Consider the following 21386-nt stretch of genomic DNA (forward strand, 5'->3'; position numbering starts at 1 on the left):
CCCCCCCAACGTCATATTGGACATCGGATGACGTGAGAGATCAGATCGGCTTCCCTGATTAACTGGCTTTATCTTTAAGCGGAGCTCTGAACGTGGCATCATTCTCGAACACGGAGGCGTGTGATCTATATGGGACTATTGTGTGGTCAATCTTGTTGAAATCGAACTCAAGATGCTTGTTGACTGGGTCTGGGCCGACCGATGAAGTTAAACAAGAACATCAAATTCAAATGCTGTGGCATGAATAGGATCGACCAGGCCGACGTACCGCTGAATGGTATGACACCGTCGCGGTGGAAGATGGCGCATTATGGGCCAATGCTTCGCGAAGATGACCGTCGAATAATGTTCATCCCATTAGACCTCCTCGATCAAGTCCGTTGTGGGCTGCCCTGAAGAACATCGAGCGAGTGTCCGGATTGCCACGATGTCAACAACAGGACCTCGCTGGGGTTCAGGGGCTCTACATATCTGGCTCCTCTCCGAAGCTGTCGTTGAACCAATTGGCGTGCACTAACCTGAGTAACTGCTTGATACGGTATTGGCCAATAAGATTGATGAAAGTGAAGAACATGCAAATGTTCGGAGGAATCCCACATCGAACACAGTCGAAACCCCAAGCTAGCATGTTCACAGCCCGGTGAGTAAGTACATCTTGGAACCCACGAAGCGAGACTAAAAAAAAAGGATAAGCAAAATGTTCTGACAATGTCTTCTCTAGGTACACAATCATCAGAGAATCTTCGGGGATTTTGCGAACCGTTATGCCCATGTCCCATGAAATAGGTCGTTCTGCTTTCATCAAACAGAAATGGTCCAGCCTCAGATGCCCATGCTTCGTCCCGCCTCGCCTAATGGCCTTCTCACCTGAGTACCAAGGCGAAAAAGAGTCAGGATGAATCTAGGCTTGCAGAAATCAACTGTCACGAAATAATCCCCAGGAATGTCGTGCGACTTTTCCTAGTATCATTAGCGTTGCTAGATAGAAGGCCGGAATGTCGCAATGCGGCCAAGATCAGCTTCGCCGTTTCGCTATCTGGGCCCCGAACTATCACAATGAAACTCTAGTCGTTCCACAGGGTTCAAATACCCGCAAACCTTCCCGCAAAGGATGGAAATAACAAGCGTTTTTACAAGCTGACCGAAAACATGGCGACTGTAATCAGTCGACGTATCCAGCAGGGGAAGGACGAAACAGTGGTCACACCTGATATTGTGGCTGGTAACCTCTCAGATTCGAAGGAGAGCGTTCCAACTATATCTGCTGTGGGACTCAACCTAGGTGCCCCTGCCGATGAAAAGAAGTTTTGGTGGCAGCGACGTCGAGACTACAACCCTGATGCCATCGCCACTCTGCCATCTGTGTTTGACGATCCGGAAACTGCCAAAACACTATCAGCCTCGTGCGGATTGGGAGAATCTTCGCCGATTTGACCCTTCCGCAAGATGGACCTGGCGGGAGGAGTATGCTGTCCTACGAAAAGTCGACGTCAGGATCATGATATTTGCCTGTGTTATGTTTATGGCTCTTGAGCTCGACGGGGCCAACTTGACCCAGGCCGTTACCGATAATTTCCTAGGCGATCTCGAGATGAACACAAACGGTGCGTTATACCCTGCTTGTTGGCAGTTGACGCAGGCCCTGACCACGAACAGACTACAACTGGGGGAATACGGTTTTCAAGCTCAGTTTCCTTTGTGCCGAGCTCCCATCTCAACTCGTTTCCAAGTGGATGGGCCCCCGATCGCTGGATTCCTACACAAATGGTTCTCTGGTCTATCGTCGCAGCTTCACAGTTTTGGCTGTCAGGTTGATCAAGTTTCTTGGTGTGCAGAAGCCTCCTTGCGCTCCTGCAAGGTGGATTTATCCCTGACGTAGGGGCCCTGTCCCTTTGGCACCCGCCGAACCAAACTAACACTTTGGAAAGATGATCCTCTACCTTTCTTATTTCTACAAGCACGGTGAGCTTTCTCTTCGACTCGGATTCTGGTGGACTGCTATGTCTATTGCCGACATTGTCGCCAGTTTTCTGGGCTTTGGCCTGCTTCATCTTCGAGGGCATCTTGGCTATGCTGGTTGGAGGTGGCTATTCCTCGTTGAAGTGAGGACCCTCGGTATCCATATCTACCAGGACACTGTACTTACTCCATCCTGGGGACTTTTCACCTTGATCCCCTGCCTCGTCACCTTCATCTTAATGCCTCCAAGACCCTGTCAAACGGCGAACTGGGCCAGAGGTAAGAAAGGGTGGTTCACAGAGCGGTGAGTGATTTTGGATCTCGTCTTCAGCTTTCGGACTGACAGAATTGATAGAGAGGAGACGATCATGGTGAACAGAATCATTCGGGAAGACCCGAGTAAGATTTCGATGCATAATAGGCAGCCCATCACCCCCAAGCTCCTGTGGCAGAGTCTTTCAGACTATGATCTTTGGCCACTGTATCTGCTTGGGTTGAACTTCCAGACTCCGATGAGTACGTTTGCTCCACGCTGTCAACAATTTCTTCACCAATTTGCTAACTGATACAGCTACTCCAACACAGTACCTGACGCTATCGTTGAAGCAGCTGGGATTTGACACCTTCAAGACCAACTTGCTTGTGATCCCATCTCAAGTCGGCCACATCATTACAATGCTCCTGTTCACTTACTTGGCTGAAGTGGTTGGTCAGCTCTGGCTTTTCGGTCTGCTGGCACAGTTGTGGGCACTACCATTTCTCGCCTATATCTACGCGATCGACATCAATTCCATCGACAAATGGGTGGCATTCGGCGTTATGACGGTCCCTCTTTCATACCCCAGTGTCCATGCAATTCAGGTGGGATGGAACTCCAGGAATTCCAACTCTGTTCGAAGTCGGACTGTCAGTGCCGCTTTGTATAACATGGCCTGCCGAAGCTCCGGTATTATTGCAAGCAACATTTATCGAGAAGGTGAGTATTATGATCCGGTGGAGTTGTCTCCAGAAATGACTCACCATACTTCTTAGACGACCGGCCTCGCTATCGCCGTGGAAATCGTGCGCTTGTCTCGATTTGCGCAATGAATGTCGGACTCTATATTTTTGCAAAGGCATACTATGCTCTGCGCAATAGGTACCGAGACAAAGTCTGGAACAGCATGACTGAGGACCAGCGTGCCGAGTATCTTGCAACAACAACAGACAAGGGAAATAAGCGCTTGGACTTTCGTTTTGCAAGTTGAAGCAGGCGGGAAGCTGGTGTCAGCTACTAGGCATTGAGTGTGGTTCACGACCACAAGATGCCAACGTGCGATCCACGTTTCCTGACCCACAGATACCAAGATTTCCACAATAGAACAGAGTAAACCCCCAAGGAAGAGAGGAGATAGGGAGTCGAATGGGGATTGCCGGATAGACGAGCAGATGGGTAGACGGTGTGTGTGTCAGATGTCAGGTGTGTAGGCGAGGATGGCGAAGATCAAAAGAGTTGACGTTGGAACTAACTACTTCGAACCAATGGCTACAAATGCCCTGATAACAGAATTTGTGTTTTTTGATTCGTTGACTCCAGGAACTACTCAAGGCAAACAAACCTATACCCTGGTGTCTCCCTTGTTCTCGTGCACACAGCTTCCATCAACGGATTCGATGTATTTTCAACGACAAGCCTCTGATCACAAGGGTGATCAGCCAAACTTAGTGGCTCAAATTCTTTCATCACGCCATCTGCAGCCAGCAAGCAGTGTTTTGTTGGATGGCAGTTGTGCAATCCGCACACCAGCTGACGAGATACCTCACCCTTGCTTGCCCTCCAATCCGAGGTTCTACAATATCGCGCAATGAATTCGAAAATGTGGATACCGGCTCGCAATGCGTGCAAACTCGAGTTCTTTCTCGCCTAGGACATTGACAATGTGATTGCAGGTTACCGAAGATTGGGCAGCATTCCGTCGAGGCGCATTGATACGAGGCTGGTCCCAGACAGATACCTGCACAACCCCCCCGGTGTCCAGGGTACGATCCTCTTCTGCACTTCTAGACTTCCTCTGGGCTGAATGATATGACGCGATTCTGGCACCAAAACTCGTCAGTCTTGCTCAGCAATCGTCCTTTTATGTATTTGTTTCACCCAAGAATGCAGATAGCAAAGTCAATCGGGTATCGGCAGCGAATGTTTCCAGATGAACATGGAGGATAATGAGATGAACATGTGGAGGAAGTTACTATATCATTGGAGTTCTTCCCAGGAATTTTATTCTTTCTTCCCGACATGCCTCCCTACTCTTCTTTGGCTAGGACTGCCTCTCACAGACGACATATCAAAAGATATACTAGAAGTATTATTCACCTGATATTTTAAAAACCATGGCCCCCCCAGCGGCTGACGTTGACCTGGTGTCCAACGTCCCTGCATCTGCCACAGTAACGAAAGCTGATACCACGAATCGCCTCAAAGAGCCACTCGTTTACTCAGGATCCCTCGACCAGTACAAGTCCTTCGACGTCACCAAGGTCATTGGCAGGGAATTCCCCGAGTTGCAACTCAGTGATATCCTGAACGACGACAACAAGATCCGCGATTTGGCCATCACCGGTTTGCCAAACCAGGCTAAGAACAAGGGCATAGGACTAACAATTTTCAGTGTCACAACGTGGCGTTGTCTTCTTCCGGAACCAGGACCTCAACATTGAAGACCAAAAGATACTCGGACAAAAACTCGGCGAACTCACTGGAAAGCCCGAGTCATCCAAAGTACTTTCACTTCGAGTTCCCACCGGAGGATAGATTCATGGCTAATGTCGACTGCTCTTTAACAGCTCCATCGTCATGCCCTCAGCAACAGCAAACGAGGCATTGCCGTGGACGAAAACGGAAAGCTAGATGACGAAGTCTCCGTCATCTCTTCTGAAGTATGTTCGATTCAGATCATCCGAACTCCGCCTCTGTTCCCCATGGCTAATGATCACACAACTTAAAACAGCAAAACCGCAAATTCTACAAGGATCGTTTCACCGGCAACTCCAAGAGACTGGCGAGTGAAGGCTGGCATGCAGAGTGAGTGATCTCGGACTCGGACAATCTCTACCAGGTCATTGAGTTCCCCCTTTTTCCAACGTACAGCATCACCTTCGAACGCATCCCTTCCGATTATGCAATTCTCAAAATCATCAAGAAACCCGAAGACGCTGGCGGTGACACGTTGTGGGCATCCGGCTACGAGGCATATGACCGTCTATCGCCGGAATTCCAGAAACTGGCTGAAGGGTTGACTGCCACCCATTACCAGCCAAACTTTGTCGATGTCGCCAAAAAATTCGGCGAGGAACTTATTGAGCAAGACCGCGGAGCTCCAGAAAATACCGGAATTGACTTTACCGCCACTCAGTACGTGATGTCCCCACACATGCATCATGCATCTACATAACACACTTTCCCTTTTCATTTTTTTCGCCCGGTTTTTCTTTTTATCCCCCTTCCGTCCTCGAGCTAACCTCTTATTCCCCTTTGAAGTCCCGTTGTCCGGACCAACCCTGTGACCGGATGGAAGAGCCTGTTCGGCGCCGGCCACCAGATCGAACGAGGCTGGATCGATAACGTGACTTTCCGAGAGAGCGAGATTTTGAAAGCCTACTTCTTGCAACTGATCACCGACAATCATGACCTGCAAGTCCGTTTCCGCTGGAACGAGAACGATTTAGCCATCTGGGATAACCGCTCGGTCTTCCATACTGCGACCAACGATTACGATGGCAAAAGACAGGGGAACCGTGTGGTCTCGCTTGGTGAAAAGCCTTATTTCGACCCAAGGTCCGTTTCTCGTCGTCAGGCTCTGGGTGTCGCTTGATCATCGGCCGGTCAAGTCATACACTCTAAATTCCACCAAGAAAATGGAACAGTCATCACGTAGATACCACCGATCATGGAACAAAAAAATTCAAATCAATATCTATATGTATAGCTGACGAGCCGTCGTGAAACCTGACCTTCGTCCATTTCTTTTTTCTTGCATCAGTGCCAACACGGGTAGGCTTCAGTAACCTGAAGTTTTCTCACTTAGTAAGGGTTGATGTTTCTATAATCTGCAGACACTCTCTAGACAAGTTCAGCCCATGCTGCTCCACCTCTGGGTCCAACGTCGACCTCGACCCCATTCAGTGAAGACGAAAAAGACTTGACATGCCTAGGGCCCTCACTTTCAAGGATATACCCTTTCTCACATTTGTCGAAGCGGACTCTCTCCTGCTGAATCTCGTAGAAATCATCATATCTCGAATCAAGTGCGTCGTGCAAATTCTTCACGTTTCCAGTAGGGTGAAGGACTTCCCAGGGATGAGTACAGCTTCGTGCTTTGCAGGTTTTGAGGACCAAGACCAGCGAATCTAACCGAGACAGGAGATGATGTATTGTTGTTTTGGTCGTTGTTGTTTTGGTGCTTGTCGCGGATCTTGACCGTCGGATGCCAGTGTGGGTGTCTTCTTCTCCCGCAGATCTAGACATCGCCGCAGATGCGAAGTGATATGCGGAGAAATGGTTCGATTTGTACAGATTTTTCGTCTCGTAAGGATCGTTCTGGAGTGACTTATTGTTAGTGTTGGGTCTGAAGGTAAGCACCAGGGCCACCCGCCTGGTTCTCTAGGGTAAGGTGGATAACGAAGTCAGGTCCAAGGAGAAAAAGAGAACCAAAAGAAACAGAAACCAACAATTAGATCGTAGAGCTCATGTTCACCATTGCACCAGACGCTGTAATAAAAGTTATAGTTGTTGCCAATTAATCTGAGCCCTTTGTAGGTGTTGTTCCAGATCATTCTCTGGTCATATTTACCCTCTGCCAGTGCAAAGCCCCAGTACTCGATATTGACATGTTCTCCTCGAGCATCGTCGCTAAGCCCAAGTTGTTGGGCGCCGACGTCCACGCTGGGCTTCTTTTTCAAAGGGATCGCGGTCCCGTCAAAGTCGGGACGAAGATCTGCCCCGGCCAACGATAAGAATGTCGGGGCTAAATCCGTATGAGACGTTACAACGGTGCTGACTTGATTTTGGGGTACACCTGGGCCCCGTATGATCAATGGCACGTTGATGTCCTCTTCAAAGCCACATTCTTTGCCCGGCTGTAGACGATGTTGGCCGATGTGATAGCCATTGTCACTCGAGTAGAATATATAGGTGTTGTTGAGAATTTCATGCTCGGCCAAACGGGTGACGACACCATCTACTATTTCATCCACGGCCTGGAGGGCGCGTAGACGGTTCCGGTAAAACTCGTCATTGAAGTCGACCACGGTCTGGTTCTGTCTAGGAAGGCGACTGACCCAGGAAACACCATGAGGCTGCCATTCTCTTTAGTTGAATCGCACTCGATTGGTTCATTAATGACTACTTGCCTCTTTGGGATTAAAGCCGGGGTTTCGAGGGACGACAGCATCTTGAAATAAATGCTTGTGTCGTTCTGCCGGAATCGGAGGGGTTGTAGTTACGGCATGAGTCGAAGAGTTACCGTTGAACCAATCTTCCTTAAATTTGACGTTGCTATGCGGAGCATTGGGTGCAATGGCTAAGAAAAAAGGCTTCTGCTCGGCAATGGCATCTTCCAGGAAGCCATATGCTTTGCCTGCAAGGACATCGGTTGAATACTCGCCCTCGTGGCTAACGGGGGATTCTTGGTTTCGCTGAAAGCTAGCGTTCAAGTACTCATAGGTGTATGGGTCAAGAAGAAAGTCAGAGCCAGTAAAGCCCGCGGGAAATGGAGAATTGTAGTTTTCCAAGCTGTGGGCGTTGAACAGTTTGCCGGTATAGTAGGTGTTATAGCCGGCGTTTTGTAGCCAGATCGGAAGCCAGGCTTCGTTGAAACCCTGGCCAACGAACTTGGGGTATCCGCCTAATTGGCCAATCAGTCGGGGTCATATGTGATCGCATCAAAATTGAACTGACCGTACGGTGGATTGACATCGGTGACATTGGTATTGTGTGCGGCCCTACCTGTCCACAAGCTCACACGCGACGGGCAACATAGGGCAATAGTACAGTAATGACGCTGGAACAAGGTGCCACGGTCGATGAGATTCTTCTTCACATGTGGCATGTAAGAGAGGGAGTCCAAATGAAGGTCCTGATCGTCGGTTAAGATAAAGACAATATTCGGTCTGCTCCCAGTTGTCGGGCCAGATTCGAGAGGTTGCTGAAGTTGGCTCCCCAAGACATTAGGAACGACATTCGCCGAGCTTCCAGCCAGGAGCAGGATGGAGTATTTCCACCAAGACAATTGATTCATCGCTCATAGACACCTGGTGCTGTCTGTGTCTGTTCCTGTTCCTAGAAAGGGCCGCGTTGGGTGCGAGCGAGAGATGGCCAACGGATAACACCGTGCGAGTGATCTATAAATTGGGGCTAGCTCGGCCACTGAGGGGAGTCTGGATCAAAAACTTCTGAGTCTTTCATAGGCAGGTGAAAAAACTGTGGTACGGTAGCATGCATCGAAGATTGGCAAAGTCGTGATGGGGCAGAATTCTTGCGTGATCGACCATGACTCCAAATCTTTGAATGTCTGGCAATGCCGATACCCACAAATTTGTGCGAATTTTTGTAGCCTGATAATCTGTAGTTAGTTAATGATGACTGAATCATACTTCAGACGAAGTCACGACACCTTTCTGACCTTAGCTACCACCCGTGTAGATTGAGTCGACTCCGAGGAGGGCAATGGATGATGCCGATGTGGCTGAGACGACAAGGCTGTTGCCGCCGGAGTCCGTCACCGAAAGCCCGCCGGAGGAAACGTACGGGGTCTTCTTACGAAGACATTCTTCTTCTTGCCTTCCCTCTTATTATGACAACGAGCCCGTATTGGACGGGCCAGACGAGCCAAGGTCGGCGCTGACGATCTGGACCATCGTTCCTGTATCGCTACTTGGTACGCCGCAGAATATCTCATCTTCATCTGATCGGACATTCTAACGGCGCAGGCGTCTTTGTCGCCAATCTCGATGGATCTCTTGTGGTGGCCTCGAGCCAACAAATAGCATCCGAGTTCCATTCTCTGTCTCAGGCATCATGGCTGATTACCTCGTTCGTCCTTGCACAATGTGCCAGCCAGCCATTGGTAAGGATCGTTGCAAACCCATCGTGGATCGCTACTTATGATCAAACTGTAGTACGGAAAACTGAGTGATATCTTTGGCCGCCGAAGTAACCTCACTGCCGCGTACGTTTTCTTTGCAACAGGATGCTTCCTCTGGTAAGACCAGAACCGCTGAATGGCAAACGAACAAAGTCTAATGAGATGCAGCGGCATCAGCAGAGCCTACTGGCAAGTCCTGGCCGGTCGAGCTATATCGGGCATCGGAGGAGCCGGGATGGCAGCACTGGTATCCATCATCATTGCTGGTTCGAGATAGTATCTCCATTGTCATATTTTTCATCCATTTAACGCGTTTTCCAGATGTGGTGCCAGTCCGAGAAATAGCGAGCTGGAGAAGCTATGTCAATGTCGCTGCGACCGTGGGAAGAGCTCTCGGCGGCCCCGTGGGTGGCTGGCTTTGTGATATGGTAGGTTGGAGGTGGTGTTTTTATGGACAGGTACCTCCGACGCTGCTCGGTCTCATCCTCATTCTGTGGAGGCTGCCAAACAGACCGTCTAAAGAGCAAACCCTGGAAGAAGATGGGTCCCTCTTACAAAAAGTGACAAGGGTGGACATGGTTGGTGCTTTCGTGCTCGCCGTGGCAATCAGCATCTTCCTGCTCACTCTGCACTTTGCGAACGAAAACGTATCCCTAGTCAATATCCTCGTCTTGGTCGTGCTGGGTATCATTTCGGCCTTCCTGTTCTACCTCATCGAGCGCCGGTGGGCCAAAGAACCGATATTGCCTATTGAACTCGTCACGAAACGAGCTGCTCTGTCGTCCTACATTCTGGCGGGCTTTCAATTGGCGGCGCAATTCAGTCTTTTTTACTCAACGCCGCTCTATTTCCAGATTGTGTCTGGCTCCAGTGTCGGCGACTCCGGCCTTCGACTTGTTCCTGCCGTTGCGGGGAATGCCATAGCAGGCCTCTTGTCAGGATACGTTATCTCCCAGACAGGCAGATATAAACTTCTGACGATCCTGTCAAATCTCGCCGGATGTGTGGGTTATGTTTTGGTTCTCCTGCGCTGGCGTGGGAACACCAATTGGGCTGAGACGCTGTATATATCGTTTGGTGGTTTTGCCTCAGGAGCAAATCAGTCTACGACCTTCATTCATCTTGCGGCTAGTTTAGATCCGAGTGAGATTGCAATTGCTGGTACAACACTTTATCTGTCTCAAAGTCTGTTCCTCCTTGTTGGGATCCAGCTTGCCACTGCCGTGTTGCGCGCACGACTAAGGATCAATCTCAACACCTCATTGAAAGGTATCAAGCATCAAGCAAAGGTCTGTTCCTGGCTCATTTACCGACAAGAATGTCATTGAGCTAACAGACAGACATAGATTATCGAGTCGGCCATCTCGAGCGTTGGATCTGTCAGGAAACTTCCGCCACACGTTAGAGAAATTGTGATTCAGGCATACGTTGACGGACTCAGCGGAACCTTCTGTCAGTATGAAGGCTTCTCGAACACCGGATGTATATTGACGTTTTTTACGCAGGTATATCTGTAATATTTTCCGTCTTGGGTCTGGTGGTTGGATTATCACTCCAAGAACGCAGACTATGACGGTGATGCGAGGCCCAAGAACATTCATTGTATTCATTTTCTTGAAAGTCTTATGGCAGGTTATCGGCCTTTCTGAAATCACAGGGCACACCGTGGGAACTTACCTGGTTGCCGGCCAACCGAATCTTGGTGGACTTTCACTGGCTGGCTTATTCTCGTTCAATATGCATTCGACTCGGCTTCGCATAAAGGCACTCTGGAAACTGTTACTCATAAAAGAATAAAAATTGAGCAGATGGAAAAGGCAAGACTGGGGAAGATTGCGGCGTTTCAATGACCATGCAAATCCATAAAAGGCTTTGTTTCTATCTCCCTTCTTCTTCAAAAGTGGAGATTCTATAGCTATCACTGACATAGGCTTTCCCCCCCCCCAACATAGTCTCATCCAGTTCGATGCTTATGACAAGCATTGTCGTCACATTCTAACCTTTGCTCATGTAGACAGGATCCTCTGATGTGTCCGACTCTTCCTTCAAGAAGCAAATCTAAAATCCAATCTTTTATTTCCCTTATCCTTGGTGGTGGCTAGGTAATTGACTCTCTCTTCTCTGGTCATGGAATACCAGATTTTATCTCTCTGCGCATTTTTGCGGACGTAATACACCTTGGCAGCAACAAATGCTACGATGTTCCACGCGAGAATGCCCAACAAGACTTTGTTGCCTCGGTAGTAGTATGGCTTGTCGTCATTGCGATAGATTTGAGATGCAATGATGTTGGACGTTTGAACAGCCATGTTATAAAGTGAGGAGCCAACAGTTCGTGTCCGTACTGTCCCCGAATTCCGAGACGTAAGAGCGACAAGTATGGCGTGGATATAGGGAAAGCCGACCAAGAGGGTCGACAGAACCCATTTCACCCAATCAGAGTTGTCGAATATGGGGGGGAGGGCCACCAAGGCGATGAGAAGAGGCAAAGCCCATATTTGCGAGATCACGCCCAGGAGCAGTCTCTGGTTGATCTTCTCTGAGACCCAGGTCCAGAACAGCAGCTGGAGGATGAAGAGGACATAGGCTGGAATGGTGAGCAGGTTGGTTTGGAAGGTGTTGAAGCCCAAGGCTTTGCAGGTCAAGGTAATGTAGGCTTGCGGAGGAGTGTGGGGAATGGTCCATGAAAGACCAATGATATAGATGGGCCACATGTCGTAGTCAGTAAGGGAATCCACAAAGAGCTGGAAGCTGAGGCCCTGACGATTGTGCATGGTGGATTTACCCGGGTCATCACGAAGAATACGGGTGACCATGATGGTCTCTTCGCGTTCAGTAAACCAGCCCTGTTTCGGTCGCAGGAGACCTTTGACACCGCGACGGGCCGTTTGAGTGGGTGATGCGGGTAGGTACAGCCAGGTAAAAATTCCAATCAAACCAGTAAGGGAGCCTTCGATGGCGAAAAGGTATCGCCACCCTTCTTTCAATCCACCGTCCCCTCTAAGGTGAAGGATCCCGTAGGCTAGAAAAGCTCCAACGACTTGGGTGGATTGGTACGACGTCCAGAACCAACTAAGTCGTTTGGGCAGTTCCGCGTTCTTGTAGAAGTAGCTCAAATAAAGAATAGTGTCGGGAATGAAGCCACCTTCAATGAGGCCGAGGAGGAAGCGGCAAATGTAAAAGCTCGTTCTACCTGACAAGGCCGCTTGAGACGCCGCGACGATGCTCCATGATACCATCTGTATTGGGATCCAAGTGTCGGGGCCAAGCTTCTTGCTAATGAGCTGGGATGGAAGCTCCGCGAACAGAAATGAACAGTAAAAGATGGTCATGCCGTTGTTGTAGTCGTTGGTGGTAAGTTCGAGGTCATCTGAAGGCCGTTAGCACTTGACCCAGCCGTTCAAATATCCAAGCGCCTTACTGAGCATGTCGTCGGAAAGTGCTTGAGTGATGTTGCCGCGATCAAGTTGGAGTGCGAAGAACATAATACATGCTGGAAGAGCAATGCGCCAGTCGAGCTGATGTGAGGGTCAGCCCTGGTCAGTTGGATATTTGCGATACGCACCTTTCGGACCAAAATCTTCTCCTCCGCCTGGGTCCATGTCGCGTGGATATCGAAACGATGGGTACCCTCAAAGCCCTCGACTGGTTTGTACAGCTCGGCCGCTTCTGGAGCGGTGAACACATTATTCTCATTCTTGACCACATGCGAGCCGTCCGAAAGGTCAATGGATGTAGTTTCCGAATCGACCGTACTGTCGACATCGACGGCAACATGGCTGATATCCTTCCCACCGAGCGTCCACCACCTCTGGGGCTTTATTCTCTTCCCACTTTCTATCTTGGAGTCCTCCAAGGAAGTTGGGAAAGTGTCGAGCACGTCCGATTTGCTCATTTCGACGGCTTGGGAGCTGTTCTGGGGTGCTGCGGAGAAGTAAACAGGAAGCCTTGGTGATAGACCGGGGAAGGTTCCTTACGAAGCGGTTTATATCGATAATTGCGCCCATTGAAACGGCTTTCTCCCCCCAAGAGTGGCAAAATTGGCCAGTCACCCATGTCACCGTTTGGCACGAAAATGACGGTTCGCGCCGATATCCTCTGAAGGGGGGTCGAATCAAGTTCGAGACAACCTTTAGGCTTGAAAAATATGCTGACGCAGAGGGTGGCTGTCTACGTTCCTCAAAACCTAGAACGTGGTTACAAGAGATGTTCAGGTCCTTGGTGGCCGATTGCGTGATTGAGTGGGATGCGACATGTACACCATCAGTGGAGCTTGATGGATCTTGGGGCAGCTTGGGTTGCAGATATAGGCTTGGAAATTAATGATATTTTGTCCAAAGGATGTGCAGACTTTTACATCGAGTTGTGTTGGCCCTGGTAGAATCCGATACACTCTGGCCAAGTTGCAAGCGTCAGCCAAGCTTGGACGGTGCCGATATAGAAAGAGAGCCCAAGAACATGCCGCACAGTCGGCCCAGAACATGACACGACATAAATAGAAGCAAGTATTGCCCGGGCTGAGGTCTGGGAACCGGCAGCAAGCCCAGAGGGCGATATAGAAGTTGAGTTTGTCGAAGTTGGAGCTTGCGAAAGGCCGTTCCCGGATTACCGCACATCGGTACACATGTGGCATCAGAATGTTTCACGCAGGTAAAGGTGCTCGAGTGAGATACAGTATACTGTGAATCGCCTTGGATGCTTCGAGTTTCTTGAAACTCATCTCAATCAAGGCCGGCCGCAAGATATCCCACAACTCCATAAACAGCGATTATGCCAAATTTCCATCAATCACGCTCATTCTCAGACAATGGCATCAGCAAGATCCATGACCCAATCCAACAATTCTTCTTTGATCCATGAAAATGTTGTCAGTCTGGGTACACTTGCACTGCTCCTCTTACCTATCTCATCACGTACGTTTGACGCAATTGCTGGGGGACATCGCGCCATCTGCATCCCCGCTTTATCAGGAGTTGAATCACGCCATCGACAGGATGACGGTTTGATATCGGTTTGATATTGAATAGAGATCTATTGGGACAAAGAAACGCTGTTGATGCATCAGCTCGTCAGCCGCATCCAGCTACGACTAGATATGGGGAACCTTATCAACTTGGATGTGTCTCCTGTTTGTATTAATTCAAACAAGTCTATACCTAAGTTACTGAGCTCCCCTTTCGACTAGCCGCAAGCTTGGAAAATCCCTGTTACCCAGAATGGCCCATCTGGAAGCTCGTAAACATATTTCGCCTGATTCAGGATTCCCGATCACACTGCACCCTGCCTTCAATCCCAAGATTAATTCTCATCAGCCACCGGAACCTGTGCGAGATGAAGTCTTCCCAGAAAAAGACCGAGCATTCTTTGCAGATCCAGAAAAAAGATCACTGCTCTCTGTGGCCAAGCGCGTAGACCTTACTGAATCCATTGGAACCGTACTCGAGAACGTCCAGCTTTCTCAGTTGAATGATAAGCAGTTGGATGAACTTGCATTACTGGTGGTCGAGCGAGGCGTTATTTTCTTCCGGAATCAAGACCTCACCACGGAGCAACAAGTTAAGCTCTTTGAACACTATGGCGTCCTTGACAGACATCCAGCCCAGAAGGTTGGTTCGGCTGCCATCCAAACTTTTACACCGTTGACGCTTATGGTTTCAGGATCAAAGGACCCCCGTGATGGACGAGCTCTATCATCAAAGGGAGCCGGGAAGATCATCGCGAGATCCTCTCTTATACACCCTGGGTCAGTCTAGTTCTGGGGAATTGGGTTGACGCTGACTTGGACATGATAGCCTTCAGGAGATTTCCATGCGGACACTTCTTTCGAGATCAACCGTAAGGTCCACTCCCTTCAAACACTCTGGCGACGTGCTGATGAATGTATTCCTGAAGCGCCATCATATTCACTTCTTAGGATGGAGGAGCATCCAGACGTTGGAGGTGACACTGCGTGGGTGAGTTTGACAGACAAACCAGCACATTCTTCATATCTTGGTCACTGACATATTAGGTAGGTTTCGCAGTACGGCCTGTACGACGCTCTGAGCAAAGCGATGAGGAGTTTCCTGGACGGCCTCCACGCCGTACACACCTCGAGGCTTCAGTGTACGGCGAGACCCCTTCGGCCAGAACTTCCCACCCTTAATTGACTTCATTAGATGACACGATTCTTGACCTCTGGGGAGTCGGTCCAAACCGGCCTCCTATTGACACTCATCATCCCGCTGTCCGAACACACCCGGTCTCCGGCTTGAAGGCATTAAACGTCAACCCGGGTTTCGTCACCGGGTTTGCCGAGCTCAAGAAAAAAGAATCTGGTATAGGAGGGCATGAATCTCTGAGGAGTCATAATGCTAATTGATTCTCGTGGCCTCAGACAAGCTCCTTGAATTCCTCGATTACCACATCCATTCAGCAGACGACCACTATGTGCGTTGGAAATGGGCGGTAGGCAGCGTTGCAATGTGGGATAATCGGTATTCTCCTTTTCTTTTATTTTGTGTTTTGCAACACACTCACCACAATGACCTCAGATGCACTCTCCACCGCGTTATCCCTGGCACCTATGAGGGTCCGAGAAAGGGAATCCGGACCACGGTATTTGGGGAGAAGCGTAAGTATTCATGACCATCTCATGCCCTTTGCCACGTCGCATGTCACCCAAGTTTTCGTGCTGATTGTCTATTTCCTGAAGCATATTTCGACCCGGCCAGTGAGAGTCGCAATGAGCGTGCACTACGGCTGGAGGAAGCTGCGACTTCTGGATCGGCCGAGGGTGACAAGGCTGCCAAATCTGATAAAGTTACCGAGAGATTTCTCCACCTCCCATCCTCTCCGACTTCTCCATTTTGTTCACACAAAGACAATGCTACCCCGGAAATACGAATATAATGAAGCTAAGCAGGAACCTAGAGCCTTGCGTCATATCATGATGATTACGGCCCTTTTGTCTTCGAATCACTGACACTGGAACGAAAAGGACTGGTAGTCCTCATTCTGTTCCATTCTCAACTACAATCATCTCCACATCGCACCAACAAAAGGAGGTCAGAGCGCTGGAGTTAAGCAATCCAAGCCCTACAGTCGGGCGAAACCTAGCTCGAAAGACAACCCCAAAATATCCACCGGAAAGCCGCAAAAGAAGAACATATATAAAGCCGTCTTCAAACCCGGTTCCGAACTCCTTGAAAAGAAAGACATAAAGACAATGCCTCCCTCCGGCCTCGCTATCCTGATGGACGCCTGCCCTACTACTAGCTCCGGTGCCGCCCGAAGCCTTACACACCTGGCCAAAAGAACCTCCTCGTTGCCTCCCTTTCGCGCAGTCGAGACATGTCGCCCATGGCGCGAATCCGAAAGCGAGCGTACTTCGCGCGTTTAGCACGGGCAGGTTTGACGACAGCCTAGGCCGCATACCACCAGAGAACGAAGCGTGTGCCTCGGGCTTGGACTAAAATATAAGGCTAAAGCTGGCGATCCGGAGATCAAACACAGCCACCAGGTTCCCTTCGAAGACGAATCGCCCGCAAAATTCGCGGATAATTTGAACACAAGCGTAGGGGGTGCAATGATCTTTAGCCAACAGTGTCTGAAAAGGATACTGGCACAGAGTGAAAGGGGAGACACTGCAAGAGTTCATGTGTGGGATATGAGGCTTGCAGGGGGAGAAGTTTTAATGATCAAAATAAGGAGACCAAGGGGACACATGGATAGGATTTGCGTGGGAAGCGGCTTTCAGCGACAAAGGCATTTTGATATTCTTTCTGCATACCCAAGCCTCTCACAACGATAACTCCATGCTCAAATGGCGGAGAAAACTTGCCCCGTTCCGTCCATCGGATTCGAACACAGAAACGCCAAATTACCAATTAACCACATCATGTAACAGCAATCTCTGAACATCTGCTCAAGAGTCCCTTGCGTGCAGCGACCGCATAAATGACCCGTAACTGTTACTCATAGAGCTGGATAGAGAATCTGTCTCCGAAATCCTCTCGCGGAGGATATCTTGGCCCGTAGGAGCGATCAAGGGCTTCTTTGACAACGGTGTCGAGTATGTTGAGGACGTGGTGGACGTTGTTGATGAACGCCTGGAAGATGAAGATGGAGTAGTAGATTGAAACATCACCGATGCAGAGCTTGGAGCTGAGTTCATGGAGAGGACAGATTTTCTAGCGAAGAATGCTGATGCCATTGTTGAGGGTTGATGCTTGAAGTGGGGATTGCTTGCTGTATTTGTCTTGTGTAGAGGGTTCCACATATATTTCTGCTGGAAACTTGCCGAATGTCGCCTTCTCATGGGTCAAAATTCAAATTTGGCAGATTTTTCAAGAGTCTACCCGACAAGACTTCTAGAGAACTTTATATATCAATCAATAACTTACCCTAGCCAAAGGAGGGGGGGTTTTCATCTATCCCATTGAGATGGTGTGGCAGGGCCCACCTCAACCCGTATCCATCTCTTGTGGGCAACATGCCTTATCCGCAGCGAACCAAGTGCAAAGCTGACAAGCGCACTAACACACAATACACACAACCCGAACACGAACACATGGTCCTCTCTCTTTCCTCAGGTGTTCTCTCAAGCCAGCCACGGGTGACAATCCGAAAAAGGGCTGCTGCGCAAGTGCTGACGGGGCGCGGTGAAGGGGAGAAAAGGAGTAACGATCTCCGCAGAGGGTTTGCTAAACACGTGGAAAAGCCGTCAAGGAGACAAAAGTCCGTCCACCGCCTGAAAGTGGGGGCTGACAGAGGTAGAGAGGCTCCTCGAGAGCAAAAGATCACGGTGAAGGAACAGGTTTCATTGACCTGTCAGGCAAGCTGAATCATGCAGAGAAGCCACACCTCAAGAGTAAGCAGCAGGGAGCGACGGAGGAGATGATTGGAGGAAAAAAATGTCGTCCAGTTTAGGGCTGGTAGCCTGCAGAACTGATTAAACGAAAAGTCGAAAGCCTCTTTGGATTTGTCCTGCCCATTTCGTCTTTTATCCTATCAGCTAATGAGATGATCTCCTTCGCCTCGGTTTCGACGACAAAGGTACAATAAAGGAAACGCGACGTCGTTGACATTGACATTCTCTTTTCCAGCTTGAGAGGAAACGCTATTACCTTATCGGTCTATTGCATGAGGGTATCTAAAAGGTTGCAACTATTTCTATTCATCCCGTCATGAGCTCGTGATGTTACAGGTCCGACTAACTCCAGCCACTGGAAAGCGATATCGCAATCTAGGGAATGTGAATGGCTACCAAGGTGCATCTTGGATGACACCTCATTGCTGTGAAGTCCTCGCAAGTTTCTCCAGAATGGACAACACCCCTGAAACATGTCAGTACGGGACCATGAAAAGGAAAATCTATCAGCTACACTCACCAGTTACACCTTGAGTCAACGTGGCCGATGCTTCTGTGCTTCTGGCACCTAAAGTCACCGTCACCACATCTCGAACCTTCCCAGCCTTCTCTAGTCGATGGGCCCAGTTGAACACATACTCGTCTTCTCTCGAGTCTCCGATAACCATGAGGAAATCCGGTCGTGGTTCGCCCGTTTCCTCTTTCAACTTTTCAAGCTTGTCGTTGATAAACTGGGCTGCCAATCCCTTGTTGACATCCATTTCCGAAATAAACAATCCGTCCTCAATGGGCACGGCACTGACATGCTGTCCTCGGCAGGCATCATTGATATGATTGGCGCATTCACCGGCTTGTTTGAAGGCACTGGGCACATCATCTGCCTCCGTGTAGTCGAAGATTAACGATGAATGTCGTTCCTCCATTCTGCTTCCCTCGATTCTGTCCACATAGTATTGAAGAATGCTCTTAACCCCGTTCTTCCACGTTTTGGCATGTTCGAGGTTGGTCAATTCCTCCCATTCGTCCGAGCCTGGTTCCATGACAAACCCACCATTTTCTGCGATCATGCCAATACCGGTCACCGGACTGAACAGTCTCTCCATTTCCTCGGGCATCCTGGAGCTCATAACATACACAATATTCTTCTTGTCCTCAATCAGATCGTTCAGGACATCCACGGATCGTTTGGGAGTGGTCAAGATAATATCGGTGGGGGAGCCCCACGATGCCAAAGTCCCTTCATAGTCAAGGATGATCAAACGTTTCGACGCCTTCCGATATTTTGACCTGACCGCAGAGAGGGACAATCGCGGAACTGAGGTAGAGTCGCGGATAGAATGTTCCTTCCACGCGTGATTCAAGGCCTTGACGTACAACTCGAACCAACCAATGGCGTTCTGGTTGACGACAGTATCGTACATGGCTTTCCAGCGTCGCTCTCGTTCTTGGGGGGACATATCAAGAGCTTCTTTGATCGCGTCGGCACACTGGCTGTAATGCCATGGGTTGATCAGGATCGCATCGTGTCCAAAGACGGTGCCGGAACCCGTGAACTCACTAAGGATCAACGGGCCGTGCTTGGTGTCGGTGACTTGGCCATCCTGACAAACGATAAATTCGTGACTGGTCAGGTTCATTCCTTCTCGCAAGCTGGTAATCATCAAGCATTCCGCCACGGTGAGAAGAGCCAAATATTGGGCGAAATCGATATCTTGCTTCAAGAACACAAGGGGCTGATGGGCCAGGGTGGAATGAGTGGAATTGACGCGAGTGACGATGTCGGCCACCGTGGCACTCAATTCGGGATCTTCTGTGGACGAAGTGGCAATCTGGATGAGAACGACCTTATCCTTGTATTCCGGATACTTGTTGAGAAACAACTCGTACGCCAAAATCTTCTGACGCACGCCACGGATGTTGTCCAGTTTGTCTCGAGCAACAATGATGCGCTTGCCACGATATTTCTCCGTGATGGTCTGAATCCATTCCCTCACTTCAGGCAATCGTCGTTGCTGGTCGAGGGTTTTGGGATCAATCCCGATGGGGCAGGTGTTGACGTGGACGAATCTTCCATTTTCCAGGATGACTCCGTGTTTGGTAGCTTCGACATTCAAGAGACGACTGCAGGTTTGGAGGAAATGATGACAGTACTCGTCATTTTGAAAGCCGATCATGTTGGCTCCCAGAATTCCTTCCAGCAGGTCGGTTCGGGCTGCCAAGCATCGGAAGATCTCCGACGACGGAAACGCGGCGTGAAGGAAGAACCCGATCTCCGCGTCGGGCAGTTTCTGTCGCAGTAAACCAGGGACCAGGAGCAGATGGTAGTCATGAACCCAGATGATATCTCCTTTCTTGTAATTCTTGGCAATCCGATCCGCAAACGCTTCGTTGACTTTGACGTAGAAGATCCAAGAATGATCTTGGTAGGCCTTGCTCTTGGGATGGTCCGGGATCTGATAGTGAAAGACCGGCCACAGAATGGTCTTGCAGTAATGTTCATAGTGACCGTTGAGATCACTGTCACTGACATAGACCGTTAGTGAGTCGTAGTCATTTTCAAGCTTTTCGGCAATGTTCTCTTTCAAGTGATCTTCCAAGACATCGATTGGACAACCCAAGGTTCCCACCCAGGTCTTTTCCTCGAGAATCTCAGCCTCCGCCGCAGCATCGATCGCATTGAATAGACCTCCATTGCCGATGAGAGCTTTCTCAACTGTATAGCTGTATTCCGAGAAGCTTCTTTCATGAGTGACGGTTCTGGATCCCTGTCGCCGTCCCAGCTTGCTTGTTGAATTGTAGAGGACAGGTGTTGCCTTCTCCTTAACACTGGCGACAGCGTGTTTTAGAATGGAGCTCGGCGGAGGCGATTTTGCTCGTGATGGTGGTTGATTCCACGCATGGGCCTTTCCCCAGCCCGGCGAATGAAGGTCATGTCGAGAAACAGTTCGGGGATCCCTAATCACCGAACTAGCGGAGTTTTGTCTGGAACTTGGTAGGGTCAAGCTGATTGGTCGTTCGATATGTGGACGAAAGATCTTTTCGTGGTCGGTGGTGGCTCCTGGAGTTTGAATTATTGGACCGGGACTTTGAGCGATACTGGCCGTTATGCCCGCGGTCGGGGTGAACAAACTGACAGGTTGATGGTCAAGCGGGGGATTTGGGGAGACAGCAGAGTCCAGTCTCTGAAGTACGGGAGACTCTGGCCTAGAGGTTGGAGCATCGAAGTTGACTGTGTAAGGGAGGAATAGGGTAGCCACAAAGATGGTCATTGTCGCATGTGTGGTTGTCGATATGTACTAAAGATGTAGGTGGTTCCAATTCATGTATGAGGTCTCAAATGTGGTTTTCACTGTGCCTGCGTCTCAATTCCGCTCATAGATCTGCTGGAAATTACGTAGCACCGGTACCGAGGGGAGGGCAAGTCAGTGGAGGTACAGCGAGGCAACGAAGGAGAG

General features: G+C 49.6%; 7 protein-coding genes across 7 annotated transcripts; 4 read left to right on the plus strand and 3 right to left on the minus strand.

Annotated features, from left to right (window-relative positions):
- Window positions 1-1149: 1149 nt before the first annotated feature.
- Z518_05114 (uncharacterized protein) lies at window positions 1150-3206 on the plus strand (the record flags this gene model as incomplete). The annotated part of the gene is made up of 8 exons (XM_013418819.1): window positions 1150-1403; window positions 1447-1604; window positions 1657-1805; window positions 1929-2102; window positions 2133-2263; window positions 2315-2475; window positions 2531-2935; window positions 2992-3206. The coding sequence occupies 8 exons, from the start codon at window positions 1150-1152 to the stop codon at window positions 3204-3206; spliced, it is 1647 nt and encodes a 548-aa protein (XP_013274273.1).
- Window positions 3207-4329: 1123 nt separating this feature from the next.
- Window positions 4330-5810, plus strand: Z518_05115 (uncharacterized protein; the record flags this gene model as incomplete). The annotated part of the gene is made up of 6 exons (XM_013418820.1): window positions 4330-4558; window positions 4608-4717; window positions 4783-4875; window positions 4947-5020; window positions 5087-5350; window positions 5477-5810. The coding sequence occupies 6 exons, from the start codon at window positions 4330-4332 to the stop codon at window positions 5808-5810; spliced, it is 1104 nt and encodes a 367-aa protein (XP_013274274.1).
- Window positions 5811-6058: 248 nt separating this feature from the next.
- Window positions 6059-8234, minus strand: Z518_05116 (uncharacterized protein; the record flags this gene model as incomplete). The annotated part of the gene is made up of 4 exons (XM_013418821.1): window positions 6059-6535; window positions 6667-7301; window positions 7341-7841; window positions 7895-8234. The coding sequence occupies 4 exons, from the start codon at window positions 8232-8234 to the stop codon at window positions 6059-6061; spliced, it is 1953 nt and encodes a 650-aa protein (XP_013274275.1).
- Window positions 8235-8662: 428 nt separating this feature from the next.
- Z518_05117 (uncharacterized protein) lies at window positions 8663-10653 on the plus strand (the record flags this gene model as incomplete). Its single annotated transcript, XM_013418822.1, has 7 exons — window positions 8663-8873; window positions 8926-9062; window positions 9115-9197; window positions 9249-9346; window positions 9402-10369; window positions 10427-10532; window positions 10586-10653. 7 exons carry the CDS (start codon window positions 8663-8665, stop codon window positions 10651-10653), a joined length of 1671 nt encoding a protein of 556 aa, XP_013274276.1.
- A 472-nt stretch (window positions 10654-11125) lies between these two features.
- Window positions 11126-12975, minus strand: Z518_05118 (uncharacterized protein; the record flags this gene model as incomplete). The annotated part of the gene is made up of 3 exons (XM_013418823.1): window positions 11126-12450; window positions 12502-12598; window positions 12646-12975. 3 exons carry the CDS (start codon window positions 12973-12975, stop codon window positions 11126-11128), a joined length of 1752 nt encoding a protein of 583 aa, XP_013274277.1.
- Window positions 12976-14296: 1321 nt separating this feature from the next.
- On the plus strand, window positions 14297-15971 carry Z518_05119 (uncharacterized protein; the record flags this gene model as incomplete). Its single annotated transcript, XM_013418824.1, has 8 exons — window positions 14297-14686; window positions 14739-14823; window positions 14880-15034; window positions 15095-15185; window positions 15239-15397; window positions 15457-15556; window positions 15614-15693; window positions 15775-15971. The coding sequence occupies 8 exons, from the start codon at window positions 14297-14299 to the stop codon at window positions 15969-15971; spliced, it is 1257 nt and encodes a 418-aa protein (XP_013274278.1).
- A 2379-nt stretch (window positions 15972-18350) lies between these two features.
- Z518_05120 (trehalose-phosphatase) lies at window positions 18351-21200 on the minus strand (the record flags this gene model as incomplete). The annotated part of the gene is made up of 2 exons (XM_013418825.1): window positions 18351-18397; window positions 18452-21200. 2 exons carry the CDS (start codon window positions 21198-21200, stop codon window positions 18351-18353), a joined length of 2796 nt encoding a protein of 931 aa, XP_013274279.1.
- Window positions 21201-21386: the final 186 nt, after the last annotated feature.

This window comes from Rhinocladiella mackenziei (genome assembly GCF_000835555.1).
Source record: "Rhinocladiella mackenziei CBS 650.93 unplaced genomic scaffold supercont1.3, whole genome shotgun sequence".
Classification (NCBI taxonomy): domain Eukaryota; kingdom Fungi; phylum Ascomycota; class Eurotiomycetes; order Chaetothyriales; family Herpotrichiellaceae; genus Rhinocladiella; species Rhinocladiella mackenziei.